Source organism: Pseudophryne corroboree, chromosome 6 (assembly GCF_028390025.1).
Source record: "Pseudophryne corroboree isolate aPseCor3 chromosome 6, aPseCor3.hap2, whole genome shotgun sequence".
In the NCBI taxonomy this organism is placed as follows: Eukaryota; Metazoa; Chordata; class Amphibia; order Anura; family Myobatrachidae; genus Pseudophryne; species Pseudophryne corroboree.
Genome location: NC_086449.1, coordinates 21,348,577 through 21,369,648, shown reverse-complemented (window position 1 = coordinate 21,369,648; position 21,072 = coordinate 21,348,577). Strand labels below are relative to the sequence as shown.

The 21,072-nt window shown below is 45.9% G+C and overlaps 1 protein-coding gene and 1 pseudogene across 1 annotated transcript; both read right to left on the bottom strand.

Moving 5' to 3' along the window:
* Window positions 1-753: 753 nt before the first annotated feature.
* LOC134934134 (olfactory receptor 6B1-like) lies at window positions 754-1,680 on the bottom strand. The gene has a single exon (XM_063929635.1). It carries the CDS (start codon window positions 1,678-1,680, stop codon window positions 754-756), a length of 927 nt encoding a protein of 308 aa, XP_063785705.1.
* Window positions 1,681-2,541: 861 nt separating this feature from the next.
* LOC134937733 (5S ribosomal RNA) lies at window positions 2,542-2,658 on the bottom strand (annotated as a pseudogene).
* Window positions 2,659-21,072: the final 18,414 nt, after the last annotated feature.

The window sequence follows — 21,072 nt, the reverse complement described above, 5'->3', positions numbered from 1 at the left end:
CACCAGACCGCACCCCATTAGGGCTGTTTCCATAAATTTCCTGGGCTGGTTTTCCATCCCAATCCGCCCCTGAGTGGACCTGTTTCAGAGTCAAAGTGCCGACATATGCAAATGTCCGCGGCTGCTATACTTCCAACATATTTATCGACTAGAAGGGACAGCAAGGTCGGCACAAAAGGAGGCGTGGCATCATCCTAGGTGGGTGGTGCATAGTCATGTATGCACAATGGCATCATCATGGCCCCACCCTGCTATACAATGCCCAGATTATGAGGGGTGGGGCTACAATGATGCAATTCAGCATGGGGAACTAGCTGCTGCTGGGGGTGAGGGTGTGGGTGGAGGAGACCAAATCTGGGAGATGAACACTTTTCCGGGGCGGCCGGGAGTGCCACATGAATTTTTGGAGCCTCCTGGCCATAAGCAAGTATTACCTGTTTTCATAAGTATTAAGTATCAGAGTTACTACCTTATGCAAATTCGAGTATCAGTTCATATATGTAAGTACAAGTCAGTCTTTATGCATTTTCATTTCTCCGCCTACTGTTTTCCATATACAGCTGCCATCAATAATACTGGCACCTGCACCAACCCATTGCTGGGTGCAAAAGATACATCTAAAAGATCAAATCTCTATAAACAAGTATCCAACAAGTGGGAATGTATTTCTACAAGCCCATGACATGCCTGGGACACTCCCACACAACATGTCCGTTCCAAGTGTCCACATGGCTTGAATATAATTCATTCTTCTTAGCTACAGTATATCACTTTCCTCAGAGCAACTCTTATGTCCTGGTTCCTCAGGCTGTATATTGCAGGATTCAGTAGTGGTGTAACCACAACGTACAGGAGGGAAATTACCTTGCTGTAATTCACCGAATGTCCAGAAGATGGCACTGTATATTTAGCAATTAAGGCGCCATAGTACATGGTGACAACTGCGATGTGGGAACTGCAGGTGGAGTAGACTTTCTGTCTTCCAGCTGTTGTGGGGATCTTCAGGATAGTGAGGACAATTCTGACATAAGTTATAATAATAAACATAAAAGGGAAAAGCACAATTGGAATAGAGAATACAACAGTTTCGATTTCCACAATGGAAGTGACTGAGCGAGATGCCTCAAGCAGGGGTGAGACGTCACAGTAGATGTGGTCAATGATATTGCACCCACAAAACTGCAGAGTAGACATTGAAATTATGGCAGACAGGCTGATAAGAAAGCCCAGCAACCAAGACCACATCACAAGGTGGAGACGGAGGCTGATGTCCATGATAGTCACATAATGCAGTGGTCTGCAAATGGCCAAATAGCGATCGTAAGACATCACTGTGAGGAGGAAACACTCAGATATTGTTGATAAGCAGCTAAAATAGTACTGTGTGACACAGCCCCTGACTGATATGGTCTTACCTGACCATAGTAAGGTGCATAGCAAGTTAGGGACCACATTTGTAGACAACAAGATGTCAGATAATGATAAATGACAGAGGAAAAAATACATTGGGGTGTGAAGCAGTTGACTTCTCATAACCAACCCAACTATGAAGACGTTTCCAGTTATTGTTAAGAGGTACGTCACAAATAATATAGAAAAAAGGGAACATTGCATATCCCAGGAACCCTGAATCCCTAGTAAAATAAATTCAGAAATCTCTGTTTGGTTGCACTTATTCATAGTCATAGAAGACAATCTACTCAGCAGCAAACGGTGGGAAAGTTGGATTGGTGTAGAGATGTTCAGCATTCAGAGTAGTGCTCCATGTATAACATCACTGTGATAGGGTTGTTGTGTAAATTATTGTGGTTCTTGGTAGTCCACGCTGTCTGATCAAGGGTCTGAGGAGTCTCTTGTATCCTCCACACAGGATAGACTTGGTCTGCAGGCATCTAGTAAGGATGGTAATCATAGGAAATGCGAATCAGGGCCACACACTTAGGACTGATTTCTACCAAGGTTGCCGGCCTTTAAAAAAAAAAAAATTGATAAAATTTGAAATCCCAAAAGTCCTACATTTTATTACTGACACAGATGAAAAAGTAAACGGGAGAAGAAGAAAGTAGACTCTTGTGTGGGTGCACTCTTCCTGAAGAAATTCAGTTATATATGTCAATTCCTAAACAAAAAATTATTAATAGGTATTTAAAATATGTGTGTCTGTCTAAAAAAATGAAAGAAAGAAGACTAAATATGGAACAGCTCTGTGTAACCATAGAGCTGTCCTACTCAGTGGTATTATATCTGACAAATGTACAGATAGCAGAAATAAATTTTCAATATCTCTACCAAATTGGGTTAATGATTCACAAGAGGCCAAATCAAATATTCTGAGGACAGCTAAGACACGTTCCATTCATTTGGTACAGAATATGCTTCTCAGAGTACACTTCAGAGAGTGAAAATGCTTTGCCATTAGACAGTAGCTAGATCAAAACCTAGATTACAACATGTTGTGTCACTGTTGAGTCTTAGTAAGAAGGAATAGAAAACTGCTGAGTCTGCTGTCAGTGTTAGGCTCAGAGTATCCTAGTTATTAGAAACCTAAAACTTGGTATTCCAAGGAGGTCTCCCATCCAAGTACTAACCAAGCCCATCACTGTTTAGCTTCCAAGATCAGACGGTGTTGGGCATAGCCAGTTTAGTATGTTAGTAGGTAATACATTTTCACCTCCTCTGGGATCACTGATGAGAGTTCACCTAGCAAAATGGTTCAGGTATAAGAATAGTTGTCAGTAAAGTATAGGGTTGAGATACCAGAATAGTGTATTGAAGAATTTACAATGAGGTACTGGGTTTAAGGATATGATTCCCAGTAGATTTATAGTGTAGAGTGGATCTGCTGTCCCAATACATACTCCACCTCCATTTTCCTGTACTGCCCTGGTGCCTCTTCTTTTGAAAACATTCTTTCTATGGATCCATATCGTTTATAAAACTGCCATCCTGTCTGCCACTGCTGTAGCGCAATGTTTCATAGATGAGCTATATTCTTAAAGTCACTGCCGTGTGTTTGTGGTGCTGCTCCATTGCCTAATTTGGCCAGACATCCTTTGGACAATATTGGTGAACAATATTGTGAGCTGTTATTTGATCAAAATTGAATGTGAAATACTTCAAATGAATGTTATTGAGGTTAATAATACTGTAGGTAGAAAAAATAGGTCAACATTTCTTGATTTTGGGCCTAATTCAGCATGGATCGCAAAAAGCAAAATCTTTCTCTAATGGGCAAAACCATGTGCACTGCAGGTGGGGCAGATGTAACATGTGCAGAGAGAGTTAGATTTGGGTGGGGTGTGTTCAAACTGAAATGTAAATTACAGTGTAAAAATAAAGCAGACAGTATTTACCCTGCACAGAAACAATATAACCAACACAAATCTAACTCCCTCTGCACATGTTACATCTGCCCCACCTAATGCATGTATACCATTAGTGGTAGACATATTGATTGTAGACCTTTTTAGTGTAGATCTATGGTCCAGATACTGAATCATAGATATTACTGTTGATCCACTTAAGATCAGTACTGTAGTGTAAGGGTCCACTGTATTCTGTGGCAGAGAGACACATCCCACCCCTTCACCATTGCACATGTTACCATGTGATGACATTACCAGTTTGTGAAGGCAGGATGGTTACCGTAAGTAGAGGCACATAGAGGATACAATGTCTTGGGCAGTGCAGGAGAGGTATACCCCCCCCCCCCCCCCCCCCCACACACACACACACACACACACACACACACACACACACACACACACACACACACACACACACACACATACACATTACCACCAACAACAACTCCATCTCAATGCACATGTTGCTATGTGATGACATTACCAGTTTGTGAAGGCAGGATGGTTACTGTAAGTAGAGGCACATGGAGGATACAAAGTCTTGAGCAGTGCAGGAGAGGTATAACCCCTCCCCGGCTCCATAATAAGTTACACCACGGGCCTGGACAATGTCTCAGCAGCTATTATTGCAAATCCCAACATAAAAGTAGACAATAAACAATGTATTTCATTATAGTATAATGCTATATTTAGCCATCTGATTAAGCACTTAGCTGACAAGTCATTTACATTTGCTGGCCGGCTGCTCCTCCCTGCAGCCGCCGGGTGGAGGGTCCTGCCATGCTGACCACTCGATAGTTATCAGTAGCACGGCAGACACTGGGGGGAGGGAGCAGGGATGCAGACGGGCTGGAAGGTACCTCTGTGATTGGTGGCTGCAGGAAGATTATCTTCCGGCAGCCGGCCACTATGTGTTTCTGACCGGTAGCCCTGTTTGCCACCAGATCATATAACGCACAGCCTGGTGTGGTTACAAATGATGCCATCATGCCAGGCAAGTGGTTGAATAATGACATTTGAAAAGGTTAAATCTTCTAGGGTATGATGAGACTGGGGGGTAACGGTGGGATGTTGGGCACACCGTGACACGAGAAAGCAGTGGACACTATACTGTATGACTGATTGCAATATTCGTAACATCGTTCCGATTATTTCACTTCTACCCCCTAACATTACATACAGAGAAGGAACGCTCCTTTACCCATATGCCATAAATATGTGCTGAAGTTAAATGACTACATGATATATGCAATGAAATTATAGTTCATTTAAAGGATAAAGAGATTCCTAAAATAAATACCCACACGCTGGCTGAGTCCGGGTACACAGTGACCAAGCAGTATATGCGGCGGAGATAACGAGGGTCGTTATACTTACGTCATCATTATGAGCCTGTAAATATGTGTGAGCTATATAAATAAATTGTAATAATAATAATAATGATAATGAGCCCCTTATCCGGATGCATAGGTTTTACAGATCAGTCACATTAATGAAGGAATGATTTTCCCACCTGAATCTCTTGCCAGGAATATAATCAGCAACTCTCTGATAGTGCAGAGCAGTATACATGTCATGTATATATATATTTAGCTGACGGGGTCCCTGTGGACAGTGGTGTCCTGCTAGATAACCCAGAGAGACCAATTAGACAGAGGCAATATTTGAAAAGAGAAATTCTCTTATACAATTATCACAGTCCCCAGACACAAGGCTCTGCATAGCGGCAGTGTTACATTGGTTGCAAGTCTACGGTCATTATAATGTATTTCCAGTACTGTACAGTACATTACATATTAGAAATGAAAGAAGTATTTTTCTACCTGTGTATTTTGTCGTGCGATTGAATAAAATTAATAAGAGAATTATTTCTTCATTGCGTCTCTTTAAATTATAATATTATGACTTTCAGTTTTAATATGTCCTCCTGGAAACACCTGGCTGAGAGGAAAGCACGGGTTTTATATTTATGCTTGTGTATTTCCAAATGAGGGAACGTTTCACTGGTGAGAATGTATGTCGCAGAAGCAGTGGCGGATTCTCTCCTCTTGCTTTAATTTGAACTAACGTCACTGGTGAAGTCCATGACATGTGAATCCAGGTCTGTTTGCAGACAAAATGGCTCCCAGCGCGAACATGAAAAAAAAATGTGTCCCTATCCCTCCCCCCACCCCCCCATCCCCAGAAATAAATGTAAAAAAAAGATCAATTGCGTACACCGGAGACCAGCAGGAAAAAAATAAAAATGGTGTTGCCTCAATAAAAGGGGCATGACCCCCCCCCCCCCCCCGCAGCTTAACCCTAACCCTCCCTCCCTGCAGCCTAACCATAACCCCCCTGGGCCATAGCCTAACCCTTACCCTCCACCGCTGCCTAAACCTAACCTATGCCACCATGGCTTACCTCTGCAGTGTCCCGGTCAGTGGCGTAACTACTGCCCCCGCAGCCCTTGCGGTGGATTGGGGGCGCAGGGCTGCGGGGGCGCCGCCACTGATTTAGCACAGATTGACATGCGGATGAGCGTCCGCATGTCAATCTGCTGTCTCCTCTCCCTCCTTCCCGTCGCTGCTGTGATGGAGGGACATGGAGGGCACAGCTCACTCCTCTCCTGTGTCCCTCCTGGGTCTCCAGTGGGTCTAATAAATGAAGTGGCGTTCGTGAGCTCTGATTGGCTCATGAAGCGGCACTTCCTTTAACAGACCCGCCGGAGACCCAGGAGGGACACAGGAGGGGGGGGGGGGCAATTTAACTGGCACTGGGGGAGCATATTTGGCACAGGGGGAGGGGGAACAATTTGGGGGCATATGTGGCACTGAGGGGGCATATGTGGCACTGGGGGGGTATATGTGTACCTGACACATGGCGGTGGGGCTATGTTTGGCACTGGGGGCATGTGAGTAGCTGGCACTGTGGGGGAATATCTGGCACTGGGGGCATATGTGGCACTGGGAGCACAGCCCTAGCAACAAGCACTACCCCCTAGCAACGAGCATGACACACAGTGCATGAAACCCCTGGCAACGAGCATGACACCCAGTGCATGAAACCCCTGGCAACGAGCATAGCACCCTGAGCATGAAAACCCCTGGCACCGTGCATGGAACCAAGAGCATGAAACCCCTGGCAGCGAGCAGGTAATTTAAAAGTAATTAAAAGCCTTACTGTAGGACTTAATGTGTAATGGGCATTACGGTGTGTGGCATAATGTATCACGGACATTGCAGTGTGTGTCATAATGTGTCACAGGCATTACGGTGTGTGGCATACTATATCACGGGCATTGTGGTATGTGGTATAATGTCTCAGGGGCATTGCAGTGTGGCATAATGTATAACGGGCATTGCGGTGTGTGGCATAGGGTATAACGGGCATTGCGGTATGTGTCACAGGCATTACGGTGTGTGGCATACTATATCACGGGCATTGTGATATGTGGTATAATGTCTTGGTGTCATTGCAGTGTGTGACATAATGTATCACGGACATTGTGGCAGTGGCGTGCAGTGAGGTCAGTGGCTGGTGAGGCATGCCCACTAAAGCTGCTGCTATGGCCGCTGCCAGAGGCAAGTTTAGACCTCACGGAGCCCTAAGCAACACACCAATTTGGGGCCCCCTTCCTCATACAATCCATAGCACTATGGGGGTCATTCCGAGTTGATCGCTAGCTGCCATTGTTCACAGCACAGCGATCAGGCTAAAAATCTGCATTTCTGCGCATGCGTATGCACCGCGATGCGCAGGTGCGTCGTACGGGTACAATGAGCCTCGTGGGTTTGCACAGAATCTAACGAACATTCCAGTCACACGGACGAACGCAGGAAGATTGACATGAAGTGGGTGTTTCTGGGTATCAACTGACCGTTTTCAGGGAGTGCTTAGAAAAACGCAGGCGTGGCAGAAAAAACACAGACATGGCTGGGCATTCGCTGGGCGGGTGTGTGATGTCAAAAGCCGTCCCTCCGTCGTTAGAATCAAAACACACGAAGAGTAACTACAGAGCTGGTCTTGTTTTGCACAAAATGATTTTCCAGGCGCTCTGGCGTTCGCACTTCTGTAAAGCTAAAATACATTCCCCAGTGGGCGGCGACAATGCGTTTGCAGGGCTTCTAAAAGTAGCCAGCGAGCTCTGCTTGTGGTGGAGGCTGGAGACAAGCAGAGTCATCCCTGGCCAGCAGTAGCAGTTTAGGAATGGGCTCTACCAACTGCAGTTTAGGAACAAGCTGCAGGCAGGGAGGGTTAGGGTAATAACCTAACACTTTCAGTATTCTGACCATCGTCATCTCAAGCGCCACAATTCTAATACCATCCCTCACAGTGGTTGAAGTGGGGATATGGAAAAGTGAAGGTTGCAATTATGTGCGCACCGAAGGCATGTACGCCCTGGATAAGCGGGGCATGGTCACTCACAAGGGGGCGTATCCTTCAGTGTAGTTTACCACACCATATACTCCTTATACACCACAATAGTAGGACCCCTTATACTGCCTAGTACTGGTGCCCATTTCACATTATACCACACAGTATGTGCGGAAATTCACATTATAGCAAACAGAATGAGCTGAAATTCACATTATATAGCACATAGAATGAGCTGAAATTCACATTATATAGCACACAGAATGAGCCGATATTCACATTATAGCATAGAGAATGAGCCAAAATTCACATTATACCACACGTTATGAGCCGAAATTCACATTATACCACACAGAATGAGCCAAAATTCACATTTTAGCAAACGGTATGAGCCAAAATTCACATTATAGCACACGGAATGAGCCGAAATTCACATTATAGCACACGGAATGAGCCAAAATTCACATTTTAGCACACAGAATGAACCAAAATTCACATTATAGCACACGGTATGGGCCGAAATTCACATTATAGCACACGGAATGAGCCAAAATTCACATTTTAGCACACAGAATGAACCAAAATTAACATTATAGCACACGGTATGAGACGAAATTCACATTATAGCACACGGAATGAGCCAAAATTCACATTTTAGCACACAGAATGAACCAAAATTCACATTATAGCACACGGTATGGGCCGAAATTCACATTATAGCACACGGAATGAGCCAAAATTCACATTTTACCACACAGAATGAACCAAAATTAACATTATAGCACACGGTATGAGACGAAATTCACATTATAGCACACGGAATGAGCCAAAATTCACATTTTAGCACACAGAATGAACCAAAATTCACATTATAGCACACGGTATGAGCCGAAATTCACATTATAGCACACGGAATGAGCCGAAATTCACATTATAGCACATGGTATGAGCCAAAATTCACATTATAGCACACTGAATGAACCAAAATTCACATTATAGCACACTGAATGAACCAAAATTCACATTATAGCACACAGAATGAACCAAAATTCACATTATAGCACATGGTATGAGCCAAAATTCATATTATGCCACATGGAATGAGAAAAAATTCAGGGGGAGTGACAGCAGGGACAGGGAGAGTGAAAGAGGGACAGGGAGAGTGACAGCAGGGACAGGGAGAGTGACAGAGAGTGACAGGAAAAGTGACAGCAGGGACATAGGGACAGGGAGAGTGATAGAGAGAGGGACAGCAAGGGTATACTGTAGGGACTAGGGAGAGAGAACGGCAGCAGGGTAGGATTACCTATTTAGCAGCGGAGATGCTAAGGATGCTGTGGTCTGCGGTGCGGTGGATGAGGAGGCTGTGGTTGGCATTGGTGCGGAGGAGGCAGAGGTGCAGTGAAAGACTGAGGGCGGCGGTGCGGCTGAGGGTGGTGGAGGTGTAGCGAGGAGGAGGCAGAGGGCGGCGGCACTGCGGCTCCTATGACTGCAGCCCTACTATTTCAAATCTGCTGCGGACCGGCAGCCTATCAGGAGCGGTACACCACAGAAGATCCGCTTATACACGATAGACCACAGAAGAGCCTTATGTATATTTTAAAATAAACTGATTTATTTAGAAAAAATAAATATATATAATAAATATAACATGTATGTTGTTGTATTAAAAATCCTAGTACCGGTATTCACATATATGGACAGACAAATAGTATGAAAAATATTAACTGAAGATTCAGAGTGGAGAGAATAGAGTAGATTATTGAGACAAAATAAAATAGGATGGAGTGGGTAGAAACGCTAGTGTGCGTTTTACTCTACCCATCAATATGTATGTTGTTTCTTAGTAAAAATAATATTGGTTATAACGATCCAAAAGGTATTTTGACCTGCTTGGTATCTTCTTGTTTTTTTGGTATTTTCCTTTATAATGATACTATGGGGTAAATTTACTAAGATTCGTATTTTCCCGTTTCAGGTCAAAGTTCAATCACGAATGACATCGAAAGTGTAAAACTGCAACTTTTTGAATTTGTTACGATGGATTTACTAAGCTGTCGTATTCGGGTTTTTCTTTTCTTCCGATGTCGATGTCATTCGTGTTTTTTTTGTGTTTTTTACGGCAGTGATTAGCAAAACACTGCCGACTTTTTTACAATTAATCTCGGCCGGATCTGTGTGATCCGTGCATGGGGTTCTATTTTTTTTTTTTTTAATTAAACACTGTAAAATTTAAAAAAAAAATTGCGTGGGGTCCCCCCTCCTAAGCATAACCAGCCTCGGGCTCTTTGAGCCGATCCTGGTTGCCGAAATATGGGAAAAAAATTGACAGGGGTTCCCCCATATTTAAGCAACCAGCATCGGGCTCTGCGCCTGGTCCTGGTTCCAAAAATACGGGGGACAAAAAGAGTAGGGGTCCCCCGTATTTTTAAAACCAGCACCGGGCTCCACTAGCTGGACAGATAATGCCACAGCCGGGGGTCACTTTTATATAGTGCCCTGCGGCCGTGGCATCAAAAATCCAACTAGTCACCCCTGGCCGGGGTACCCTGGGGGAGTGGGGACCCCTTCAATCAAGGGGTCCCCCCCCCAGCTACCCAAGGGCCAGGGGTGAAGCCCGAGGCTGTCCCCCCCCATCCAATGGGCTGCGGATGGGGGGGCTGATAGCCTTTGTTGTCAAAGAAAAGATATTGTTTTTAGTAGCAGTACTACAAGTCCCAGCAAGCCTCCCCCGCATGCTGGTACTTGGAGAACCACAAGTACCAGCATGCTGCGGAAAAACGGGCCCGCTGGTACCTGTAGTACTACTACTAAAAAAATACCCAAAAAAACACAAGACACACACACCGTGAAAGTATAATTTTATTACATACATACACACATACATACATACTTACCTTATGTTCCCACGCAGGTCGGTCCTCTTCTCCAGTAGAATCCAAGGGGTACCTGTTGAAGAAATTATACTCACGAGATCCAGGGGTCCAGGGTCCTCGGGGAATCCAGGTGTAATCCACGTACTTGAAAAAAATAACAAAACGGACACTCGAGCCACGCACTAAAAGGGGACCCATGTTTGCACATGGATCCCCTTTTCCCGACTGCCAGAAAACCCACTCTGACTGATGTCTAAGTGGGTTTCCTCAGCCAATCAGGGAGCGCCACGTTGTAGCACTTTCCTGATCAGCTGTGTGCTCCTGTCTTCACTGACAGGCAGCACATGGCAGTGTTACAATGTAGCGCCTATGCGCTACATTGTAACCAATGGTGGGAACTTTCTGCCCTGCGGTTGACCTAAAGTGACGTCACCGCTGAGCAGAAAGTTCCCAGCATTGGTTACAATGTAGCGCATAGGCGCTACATTGTAACACTGCCGTGTGCTGCCTGTCAGTTAGGACAGGAGCACACAGCCGATCAGGAGAGTGCTACAACGTGGCGCTCCCTGATTGGCTGAGGAAACCCACTTAGACAGAAGTCAGAGTGGGTTTTCTGGCAGTCGGGAAAAGGGGATCCATGTGAAAACATGGGTCCCCTTTTAGTGCGTGGCTCGGGTAAGCGTTTTGTTATTTTTTTCAAGTACGTGGATTACAAAGGATTTCTCCGAGGACCCTGGGCCCCTGGATCTCGTGAGTATAATTTCTTCAACAGGTACCCCTTGGATTCTACTGGAGAAGAGGACCGACCTGCGTGGGAACATAAGGTAAGTATGTATGTATGTGTGTATGTATGTAATAAAATTATACTTTCACGGTGTGTGTGTCTTGTGTTTTTTTGGGTATTTTTTTAGTAGTAGTACTACAGGTACCAGCGGGCCCGTTTTTCCGCAGCATGCTGGTACTTGTGGTTCTCCAAGTACCAGCATGCGGGGGAGGCTTGCTGGGACTTGTAGTACTGCTACTAAAAACAATATCTTTTCTTTGACAACAAAGGCTATCAGCCCCCCCATCCGCAGCCCATTGGATGGGGGGGGGACAGCCTCGGGCTTCACCCCTGGCCCTTGGGTGGCTGGGGGGGGGGGGGGGCCCTTGATTGAAGGGGTCCCCACTCCCCCAGGGTACCCTGGCCTGGGGTGACTAGTTGGATTTTTGATGCCACGGCCGCAGGGCACTATATAAAAGTGACCCCCGGCTGTGGCATTATCTGTCCAGCTAGTGGAGCCCGGTGCTGGTTTTAAAAATACGGGGGACCCCTACTCTTTTTGTCCCCCGTATTTTTGGGACCAGGACCAGGCGCAGAGCCCGATGCTGGTTGCTTAAATATGGGGGAACCCCTGTCATTTTTCCCCCCATATTTCTGCAACCAGGATCGGCTCAAAGAGCCCGAGGCTGGTTATGCTTAGGAGGGGGGACCCCACGCAATTTTTTTAGAAAAAATAAGCACTTTCCCACCCCTTCCAACTGATATACATGCACGGATCTCATGGATCCGTGCATGCCTATCCAATCACGAAAAAAAAAAGCAGGTCTGTTTTTTTTTAGCACTTTTTTACGAGTTGTAATTTTTCACGGCAGTGTTTGTTTTTTTTTTGCTTTGCACTTCTTAGTAAATGACCGAGATTCATACTTAAACAGGCGCGTTTTGACCGATGGTGTATTCATTCGTAATTTTTTTCTTGGACTTGCAAAAAATTACGAATGCCCTCATCACTGCCGTGATTATTGCTTAGTAAATTACCGAGATGACACTTTGATGAAAAAACGGCATCTCGGTCAAAATCGGGAGCTTAGTAAATTTACCCCTATGTCTCAACCAAAGCTATGGTAGTAGTCACAATGGGGTAAATTTACTAAGATTCGTATTTTCCAGAATCATGTCCAAGTTCAATCACGAATGACATCGACAGTGTAAAATTGCAACTTTTTGAATTGATTACGACTAATTTACTAAGCTGTCGTATTCGTGTTTTTCGTTTGTTCCGATGTCGATGTCATTCGTGCTTTTCTGCTGTAGATTGCGGCCGCGTTTGCTGTTTCGCGGCCGGGTTTTTGGTTTTTTTTACGACTGCGTCACATGTCTGTTACGGCAGTGATTTAGAAATTGCTGCCGCGTTTTTAGTCCTAAATTTCGTTTTCGTCACGCGGCCGTGATTGGTTGTATTCGTGAAGGAGGAGTGTCTGTGCATATTACTATAAAACCGCCCCAAACACACCGCACCTCGTGGGTTTAGCTAGTGGAGAGGAGAGAGGAAGGTGTATTTGGAGTTGGTGAGTTTGGTGGAGTTTTTGGTGGATTTGGAGAGGAGTTTGGTGATTGTTGAGTGCTGTACTGTGTGTGTAAGTAGTCTTGTCATATTTGTAGTATTGTTTTTTCACAGTTTGTCTACTTTTTTGTCCTTGTTTTTTTTTTACAGTCTTTTGTCATTGTTTGTGAGTGAGTGAGCGTGTGTGTTGGCTGTGTGGTGTGTAGTAGTAGGAGTAGTGGAGGAGTGTGTTTTGTGTTTTGATTTTTCAGTGTTTTTTGTCGTTTGTCATGTCAGACTCAGAGGTCAGTGTGGTGGCGGAGGTTAGTGAGGTGGAGGCTGGTAGTGAGGTGGAGGCTGGTAGTGAGGTGGAGGCTGGTAGTGAGGTGGAGGCTGTTAGTGAGGTGGAGGGGGGTAGTGAGAGGGAGGAGGTTAGTGAGGAGGAGGAGGAGGGGGTGCCTGTTGCTGTATTTTCCAGTGATAGTGATGGTGTTGTGGCTCCGCAGCCACGCACCACTACCAAGACTGGCAGGAATATTAAGTTCAGCTATGCTGAAAACATGGCGTTGGTGCGTGAGCTGATGAAGCACCATCGCCAATTGTTTGGTCAGGATGCTGGCAAGGTGTCCTCCCGCAGGAAGTCTGTCCTGTGGGGGCAAGTAATAGTTGCCGTGAATAGTGAGGGTGTGGTGAGGCGGACTGAGGACACGTGCCGCAAGAGGTTCTATGATATAAAGCGGCGTGTCAAGGCCAAGATGGCCAAAGAGGCCAAATCTGCACGAAAAACCGGAGGTGGCCCCCCTTTCCGGGCAACCTATCGGGACTGGGAGGAGCCTGTGCGGGCATTGATTCCTGCAGAAGTGGTGTCTGCTACTCATGTCCGGGATTCGGACCGACCCACGCAGGATGGTAAGTTTGATTTGTTATATTTTTTTTAAAATGTCCTCTAAATGTTGTAAATTTCATTTTTAAAGGGTAAAGGATGCATAAATTGTGTATCAGATATTGCAGGCCTATGCACCCTTAAGGTGTGTTTGTGTTTAGAATTTGCTTTTTTCACCTTGCATTGGCTGTTTGGTAAATTTAATATTGCGCAAAAACAGGTACAATGGCTGATTTTTTTGTTTTTTTTTTTAAGTTTTTTTTGGCGATATTGCTTGGACATCTGTGTTGTATGCTTATTTAAAAATGAATTTTTGATTTAGTTACTTCTGAAAAACGGTGCAATTATTTCAACATTACATTTTGGAAACATTTGCAAGTAGTCAATCTCTGCAATATCTGAGGCATAATTTTCAAATGTAACAGATTTATTGTGTGCAACATCATGTACATTTGGATATACAACACAAATTAATGATGCTTGAAGCTCTTAATCAGAAAATATTTGTATATCCAATACCTAATAGATGGTTACAGTACACTAAGGCTTTGCAGTGGTTATTTTTACACAAAGCATGGTAATAATGTTTGCTCCACTTTTTCAACAGTCCCACAGACCAGCCGGCCAGACAGGCCTCAGACAAGTCAGGATGAGGCTGGGATTGCAGGTAAGACTTCACTGTAGTCACATATTCTGAAAACACATAGAAGTACAAAATATTAATGTTTATATTTTCACATAGGTTCTGCTTCTGTAAGCCGACCTCCTGTAAGGCGCCCATCACACGGCTCGGGACTCTTACCCAGGAGGCCAAGTAACACACGGCGTCTTGGCACGGAATCTGCGGCTCCATCATCCCCACCCAGGCGACGCATTTCGGCAGTGTCACCCCAGCCACCACTGGCACTATTGGCGAGTTCGCAGAGTGATGAGCCCCGATCACCTCAGTTATCTGGTGAGTAAAAACAGAAATTAAACACATAGGCAATAATCTACACAGTACAGTTAATATGTTGTTAGTTGGTTTTGAGATTACATGTTTTCCATAACAAGCAATGTGATGTTACGTCTTCAATTGCTAAAGGTGAAAATGTTTTATTTTTAAAGGTCTTAGTGGTTGATCTCGCCAACATCATTTTTAATAAATAACAGACATTTGGTTAAATTTTGGGCACACACGTGCACATTAAAATAAAAATCCAAAAAAATACAAAAACAAAAACAGCATCCACAACATTATAGTGTTCACACATCTCCCCTGTCCAGTATGTAGACGGCTTACTTGCTCCGCTCCTCTGGACTATCCAGGTAAGCAGTCTATATCGTGGTCAGGGGAGGTGATATAACACTGTAATGCTGTGGAGGGGAGGTAGTTAGGTGAGGATTATGCAAATCTGTCTATGTGGCCGCCTGTGTTGGTATATATGTTTTTGCAGACAAAAAACATTATAAGTTTTGAAAATCAACGCCAAAAACTATACAAATGGAGTATTATGAATGTAGTAATGTGTAGAAGTAGCCTAAACAAAAATTGACAAATAAACATTGCATGTTGGCCACCCCATACAGAGCCCAGCTTGATGGCCGACGTGGACCAGCAGGGACAAGACCAACAGGCAACCATCACACTGCAACTTACACCTGTTGACCCAAGCCAGCCAATACAGCGGCAGGATATCCCCCAAGCCTCCATCAGTCCTCAACTGGCACAAGCTCCACCACCAACCCAAATACCAGATGACTTTTGGGCCAGTTGGACAAGCCAACAGGCCCAAAGCAATGCCAGCCTGACCGCACATACCCAACACCTTGCCAGTCTGCCCCATCATCTACCGCGCATTAGTCGCAACTCGGGCAGACTGATTGTACAAGTAGGGCGAATGGCAACCTCAATGGAGCAAATAAGGGCTGACAACAGCCAAATGCTTGCTCATTTAACGCGCATCATAGATGAGCAACAGCGCCATCAGCAGGCACTCGTTCAGCTCATTCAGCACAACCAGGTTGTGAATGAGTCGTTATCCCGGATTGTAGCCAGCCACACTGCAACCAACACTCAACTGATTGCTAGCATTAATAATTTGAGCAGCAATATTACATTGATGGGAGCTCACCAAGTAACCTCCAGCTCGGGGACCACGACCCCTATCCAAACGCCAGTAACCTCCCCTGTTCGGCGTTCCTCCAGAGCACGTGCCAGTGAGCCAGCACAAAGCACAGCACCCAGCACACACAAGCGGAAAAAATAACCCCAATGTGATTTTCTAAATAAAAATTTGTATTTGACAAACACACAACTTCCTGTGTCCGTCTCAAACATTGTCGAAGCTGCTCTGTATGTATGTATGTTTTTCATGGGTAATGACTGAAAATGTATTTTTAGCATAAACTAAGTACAATGTACACACCACTATAAACAACAAACAGTAAGTAACAAAACACACAATAGAAAGTAGTGCAAAGTGTTTAGTCAAGGATAATTACAGCCTACTAAAACTTACCAGAAAAATAGCGCAGGATCACTTCTTGCCGTACCTGCCTCCCTACATATGTACTCACACTGTCACCAGATGGGTCTAACTCCTCTGCTTGCTGACTGCTTTCTCCCTCATCATGTGCCAGATGTTGGCTTAAACACAGATTATGGAGAAAACAGCAGCAAAACACAATTCTAGTCACCTTTGAGGGACTATACAACAAAAGGCCTGCAGATTTATCCAGACACCGAAACCGTGACTTCAGCACACCAAAACATCTTTCTATCACATTCCGCGTAGCCTTATGTGCATGATTGTAACTGTGTTCAGCAGGAGAATCAGGTTGGGACAATGGAGTAAGGAGCCAAGAGTAGCAGCCGTAACCCCCATCACCTGAAAAACAGATATAGTCAACATTAGTACATATGTTAGATTATTCTTTCACCTACTCAAAACTCGAGTTTGTGGTTAAAAGACATACACACAAAACATTTTAAACATACCCAACAGCCAGCCATCAGGCATTTGTCCCTCCTCAAATTTATCGAAGAGCGATGACTGACTGAGGATGAAGGAGTCATGGCAGCCACCAGGGTAACCTGCAACAACACTCATAATTTTTAAGTTTGCATCACAGACCACCTGGACATTAGTTGATTGTGCCAGATGTCTATTAGTATATATATATTGACGGCCCCTAGGTGATCTCAGCTGAACGTGTGTGCAATCTATGGCCCCCAGCACATTGGGCATGCCAGCAAGCTCATAGAAAGCTACCCTGACAGCACTCCACTCCGACTCCTCGGTAGGGAAGCAGATTGAGGCATTAATGTGTGGCTCCAACACATCCAAAACCTGAGTGGACATTAAACAAGCTAAGGTGAGTGTCATGTTAGATATTCTCTACAATACTGTGTTGTTTGTACTTACAGAAGCAACACTTAGACATAACCGCCTATGTATTTTTAGACTCACCTGAATCAAATATCTGGAAAAGGTGGGCTGTGAGATACCAATGACGTCGCCTGCCACAGCCTGGAAGCTCCCAGTAGCCATAAAGTGTAACACAGCCAGGAGTTTGTGTAGGCCTGAGACAGAGCGAGAGCGTGCTGTCTCAGGGTCTATGCCCAGTTTGACAAGGTCATACAGGTGGAAAATGTTGGTTCTATTTAGGCGGAACATCTGTATGACCCTATCATCGGACAATGCATTTAAGTTTAAACGCCCTCTAAAAAAACGAGGCTGGCGCAGCCTCCGCGGTACCTGGACAACCTGTTGACCATGTTCACTTACCTGGCCCTGATTCCTGGAAGCCTCATGGAGCAGTCTAAGGTATCCCACAGCAAACAAAAAATCATTGCCACACACCACAGCCGCCATTTCAGAGTGAGAGAAATTCTAAATGTGCCTGGAACACTTTTATAGGGCCAAACATTCAGGTGTGAGTAATGGATAATTGAGTACACATGTAAACACGCTTTTCAAATGCTGGCGCGTTTTTTTTTAGGAAAAAATTACGATGTGTAATTTTTCGCGGCCGCGAATGCATTTTCACGGCAGCAAATACAATTACGAATGGTTAGTAAATGACCGAGATTCATATCTAAACAGGCGTAATTTGACCGATGGTGTATTCATTCGTAATTTTTCACTTGAAATTCCTAAATATTACGAATGCCCTCATCTCTGCCGTGATTAGTGTTTAGTAAATGACCGAGATGACACTTTGATGAAAAAACGGCATCTCGGTCAAAATCGGGAGCTTAGTAAATTTCCCCCAATGTCTCAGTTCAAATGGATACCTTTATAGTTTGTTACTTACGGACTCTCCGTTGCTGGAGGTGCCTGTCCGCACTGGTCCGAAATGACCCCCTTGGAGTCCGACTGGATGGCCCTGCCGTGGAGCGTATGTGCGCTGGTTCGGTGTCCGATCGGATGTCCCTGCTTGGAGGCGCGTGCAGGCGCTGATCTGGGGTCCGTCTTGATGTCCCTGCTGGAGGAGCGTGCGGGCGCTGGTCGGGGGATGAGCGGTGCTGATCGGGGGAGGGGGTGCAGGTGATTAGCAGTGAGCGACGGTGTGTTAGGGGTGATGAGCAGGGGGGTGGTTTTGAGCAGTGAGCGGGGGTGAGCTGGGGGTTATGAGTGACGCTGAGTGGGGGGGAGTTGATGAGCAGTGAACGGCGGTGAGCTGGGGCTGATGAGCGGCGCTGAACGGGGGGGGGATGGTCAGTGAGCAGCTGTGATGAGCGTCGGTGAGCGGGGGGGGCTGGGAGTGCTGGTATGATGAGCTGGGGGCTGGGGGTGATGAGCGGTGAGCTGCTGTGATGGGGGGCTGAGAGTGATGATGTGATGGTGGCACTGAGAGTGATGAGCGGTGACCTGCTGTGATGGGGGGGGCTGGGGGTGATACCCGGTGAGCTATGGTGAATGAGGGTTGGGGGGTTGGGGTGATGACCGGTGAGCTAGGGTGGAGGAGCAGCTGTGATGAGTGGCGGTGAACGGGGAGGGGGGCTGGGGGTGATGATGTGATGAGGAGGGGTGATGAGGGTGATGAGCGGGGGGCGTGATGAGCACAGAGCAGTGATGAGCGGCGCCGGCGGTAACTGGAGGGGCTGGAGGTGATGAGCGGTGGATACGGGTCCTGCGGGTCATGAGCGGGTGGACATGATGAGCAGTGATGAGTGGCAGCGGCGGTGATCGGGGAATGAGCGGCGGTGATGAACGCGGCAGCGGTGAGCGGCTAGCGCTGGGGCTGATAAGCGGCGGGGAGTGAATTGAGCAGCGCCCGTTGCTCTATGCGGCCGCGTAGTCAGGGGAGCAGAGACGGCCAGGGACTTGCAAGAAGTTTAGAGGATCTGGCTGCTGGCCGAATGAATGGAAGAGGGACCCGACCTGGGCTGCAGGCCGCTGATCGTCAGCGGAAGTGATGGGAAACTCAAATTATTTTGCCCAATCATATTTGCATCAGTGACAGGGGCGGGCTTTCATATGGGCAGAAAGCACGCCCTTGTCACTGAGGCACTCACACTAGTGCCACCAGACCTGCTTTTTTAATGGACTTTTACAACCCTGTCTTTGGCCCCGCCCCCCGCTTCCGGCCTTTTGCCATTATCCGCAGGAGGCACCGCTCTAGGTGCCTACAAAACAAATTTAAACATGTTTTAAAATGATTACAATAATATAAAGCATATACTTATGTCACAGATATCACGGGCATTGTGATATGTGGTATAATGTCTCAGGGTCATTGCAGTGTGGCATAATGTATAACGGGCATTGCGGTGTGTGGCATATGGTATAACGGGCATTGCGCTATGTGTCAGGCATTACGGTGTGTGGTATACTATATCACGGACATTGTGATATGTGGTATAATGTCTCAGGGTCATTGCAGTGTGGCATAATGTATAACGGGCATTGCGGTGTGTGGCATATGGTATAACGGGCATTGCAGTGTGTGGCATATGGTATAACGGGCATTGCGGTGTGTGTCATAATGTGTCAGGCATTACTGTGTGTTGTATACTATATCACGGGCATTGTGGTATGTGGTATAATGTCTCAGGATCATTGTGGTGTGTGTCATACTGTGTCACAGGCATTGTATGTGCTATAATGTATCAGGGGCATTGTAGTGTGTAGCATAATGTATAACGGGCTTTGCGATTCCTGTCATAATGTGTCACAGGCATTACGGTGTGTGGCATAATGTGTCACAGGCATTACGGTGTGTGGCATAATGTGTCGGGGGCATTACAGTGTGTGCATATTGTGTCATGTGCATTATTGTGTGTGGCATAATGTCTAAGGGCCATTGCAGTATGTGGCATAATGTACACTGGGCATTACTATAAGGAGGAAAAATGACAAATAATGTAAGGGGCATGAATCAGGATTATTTTTCTTTCCTGTGGTGGCCAACGTCTGGGCGTGCAGGTTGCAAAACTGGGGTATAAGGTAGTCTTTTCCTGCAATGCCATGCCCCTTTATGCAAAGTCACGCCCATTTCAACAAAGCCACGCCCCCTTCATTGCGGCGCGTGCATATTTGTCCCTTTACTTGTGCCAATTATGGGGGATGGGGGATGACGGGGGGGGGCGCCGAAGAGGTTTTTGGCTTGGTGGAGAAAAATTTCTAGTTATGGGACTGGTCCCGGTGCTTCTTCAATCGTGATCCCAGAGGTTGGCATTTTGTCGACGGGCAGGTGACCCTGTCAGGATTACGGTGTCTGTACGTCAACTGCCGGGATCCCGACTGGCAAGATCTTGATCGTATCCCCCCCAGACACAATATTATGGCCCACACAACAATGTCTTTTACACATTATGCCCTACAGAAATGCCCCTGAAACCATAATAAGCCCCACACAGTAATCCCCTTGACACTATAATATACACATTATGCCCCTTGCAAAATATGGCACACACAGCAGCACAGCACATGCTACTTACTTTTAAAGTGTCTGCAGCTTGCTTGTTGTCAGCGGTTGGTGCTCGCATCTCCCTCCCCATTCTCCTGAATGCCGGCGTCTCAGCGCAATTCCTAGCACTTCTGGGTAGAGCTGTAAGCACCTATGTCTGTTCCCTGCTACTAGAAGTCCAATAGGACCTCTAGCATGTCTCCTCCCAGGTGGCGGCCATTTTGGCAGGGACATTTTTTGCTGTGTTACAGGCGGACAGCTAGTCCACGTGTAATACAGCTGCTGACAGTGGTCTCGCCGCCATGTGCGATCGCATGACTTGCCCAGCCCTACAAACTGCACTCTGTGAATCACACATGTTCATCTGGGAAGTTTAGGAAGTGTACACTGTG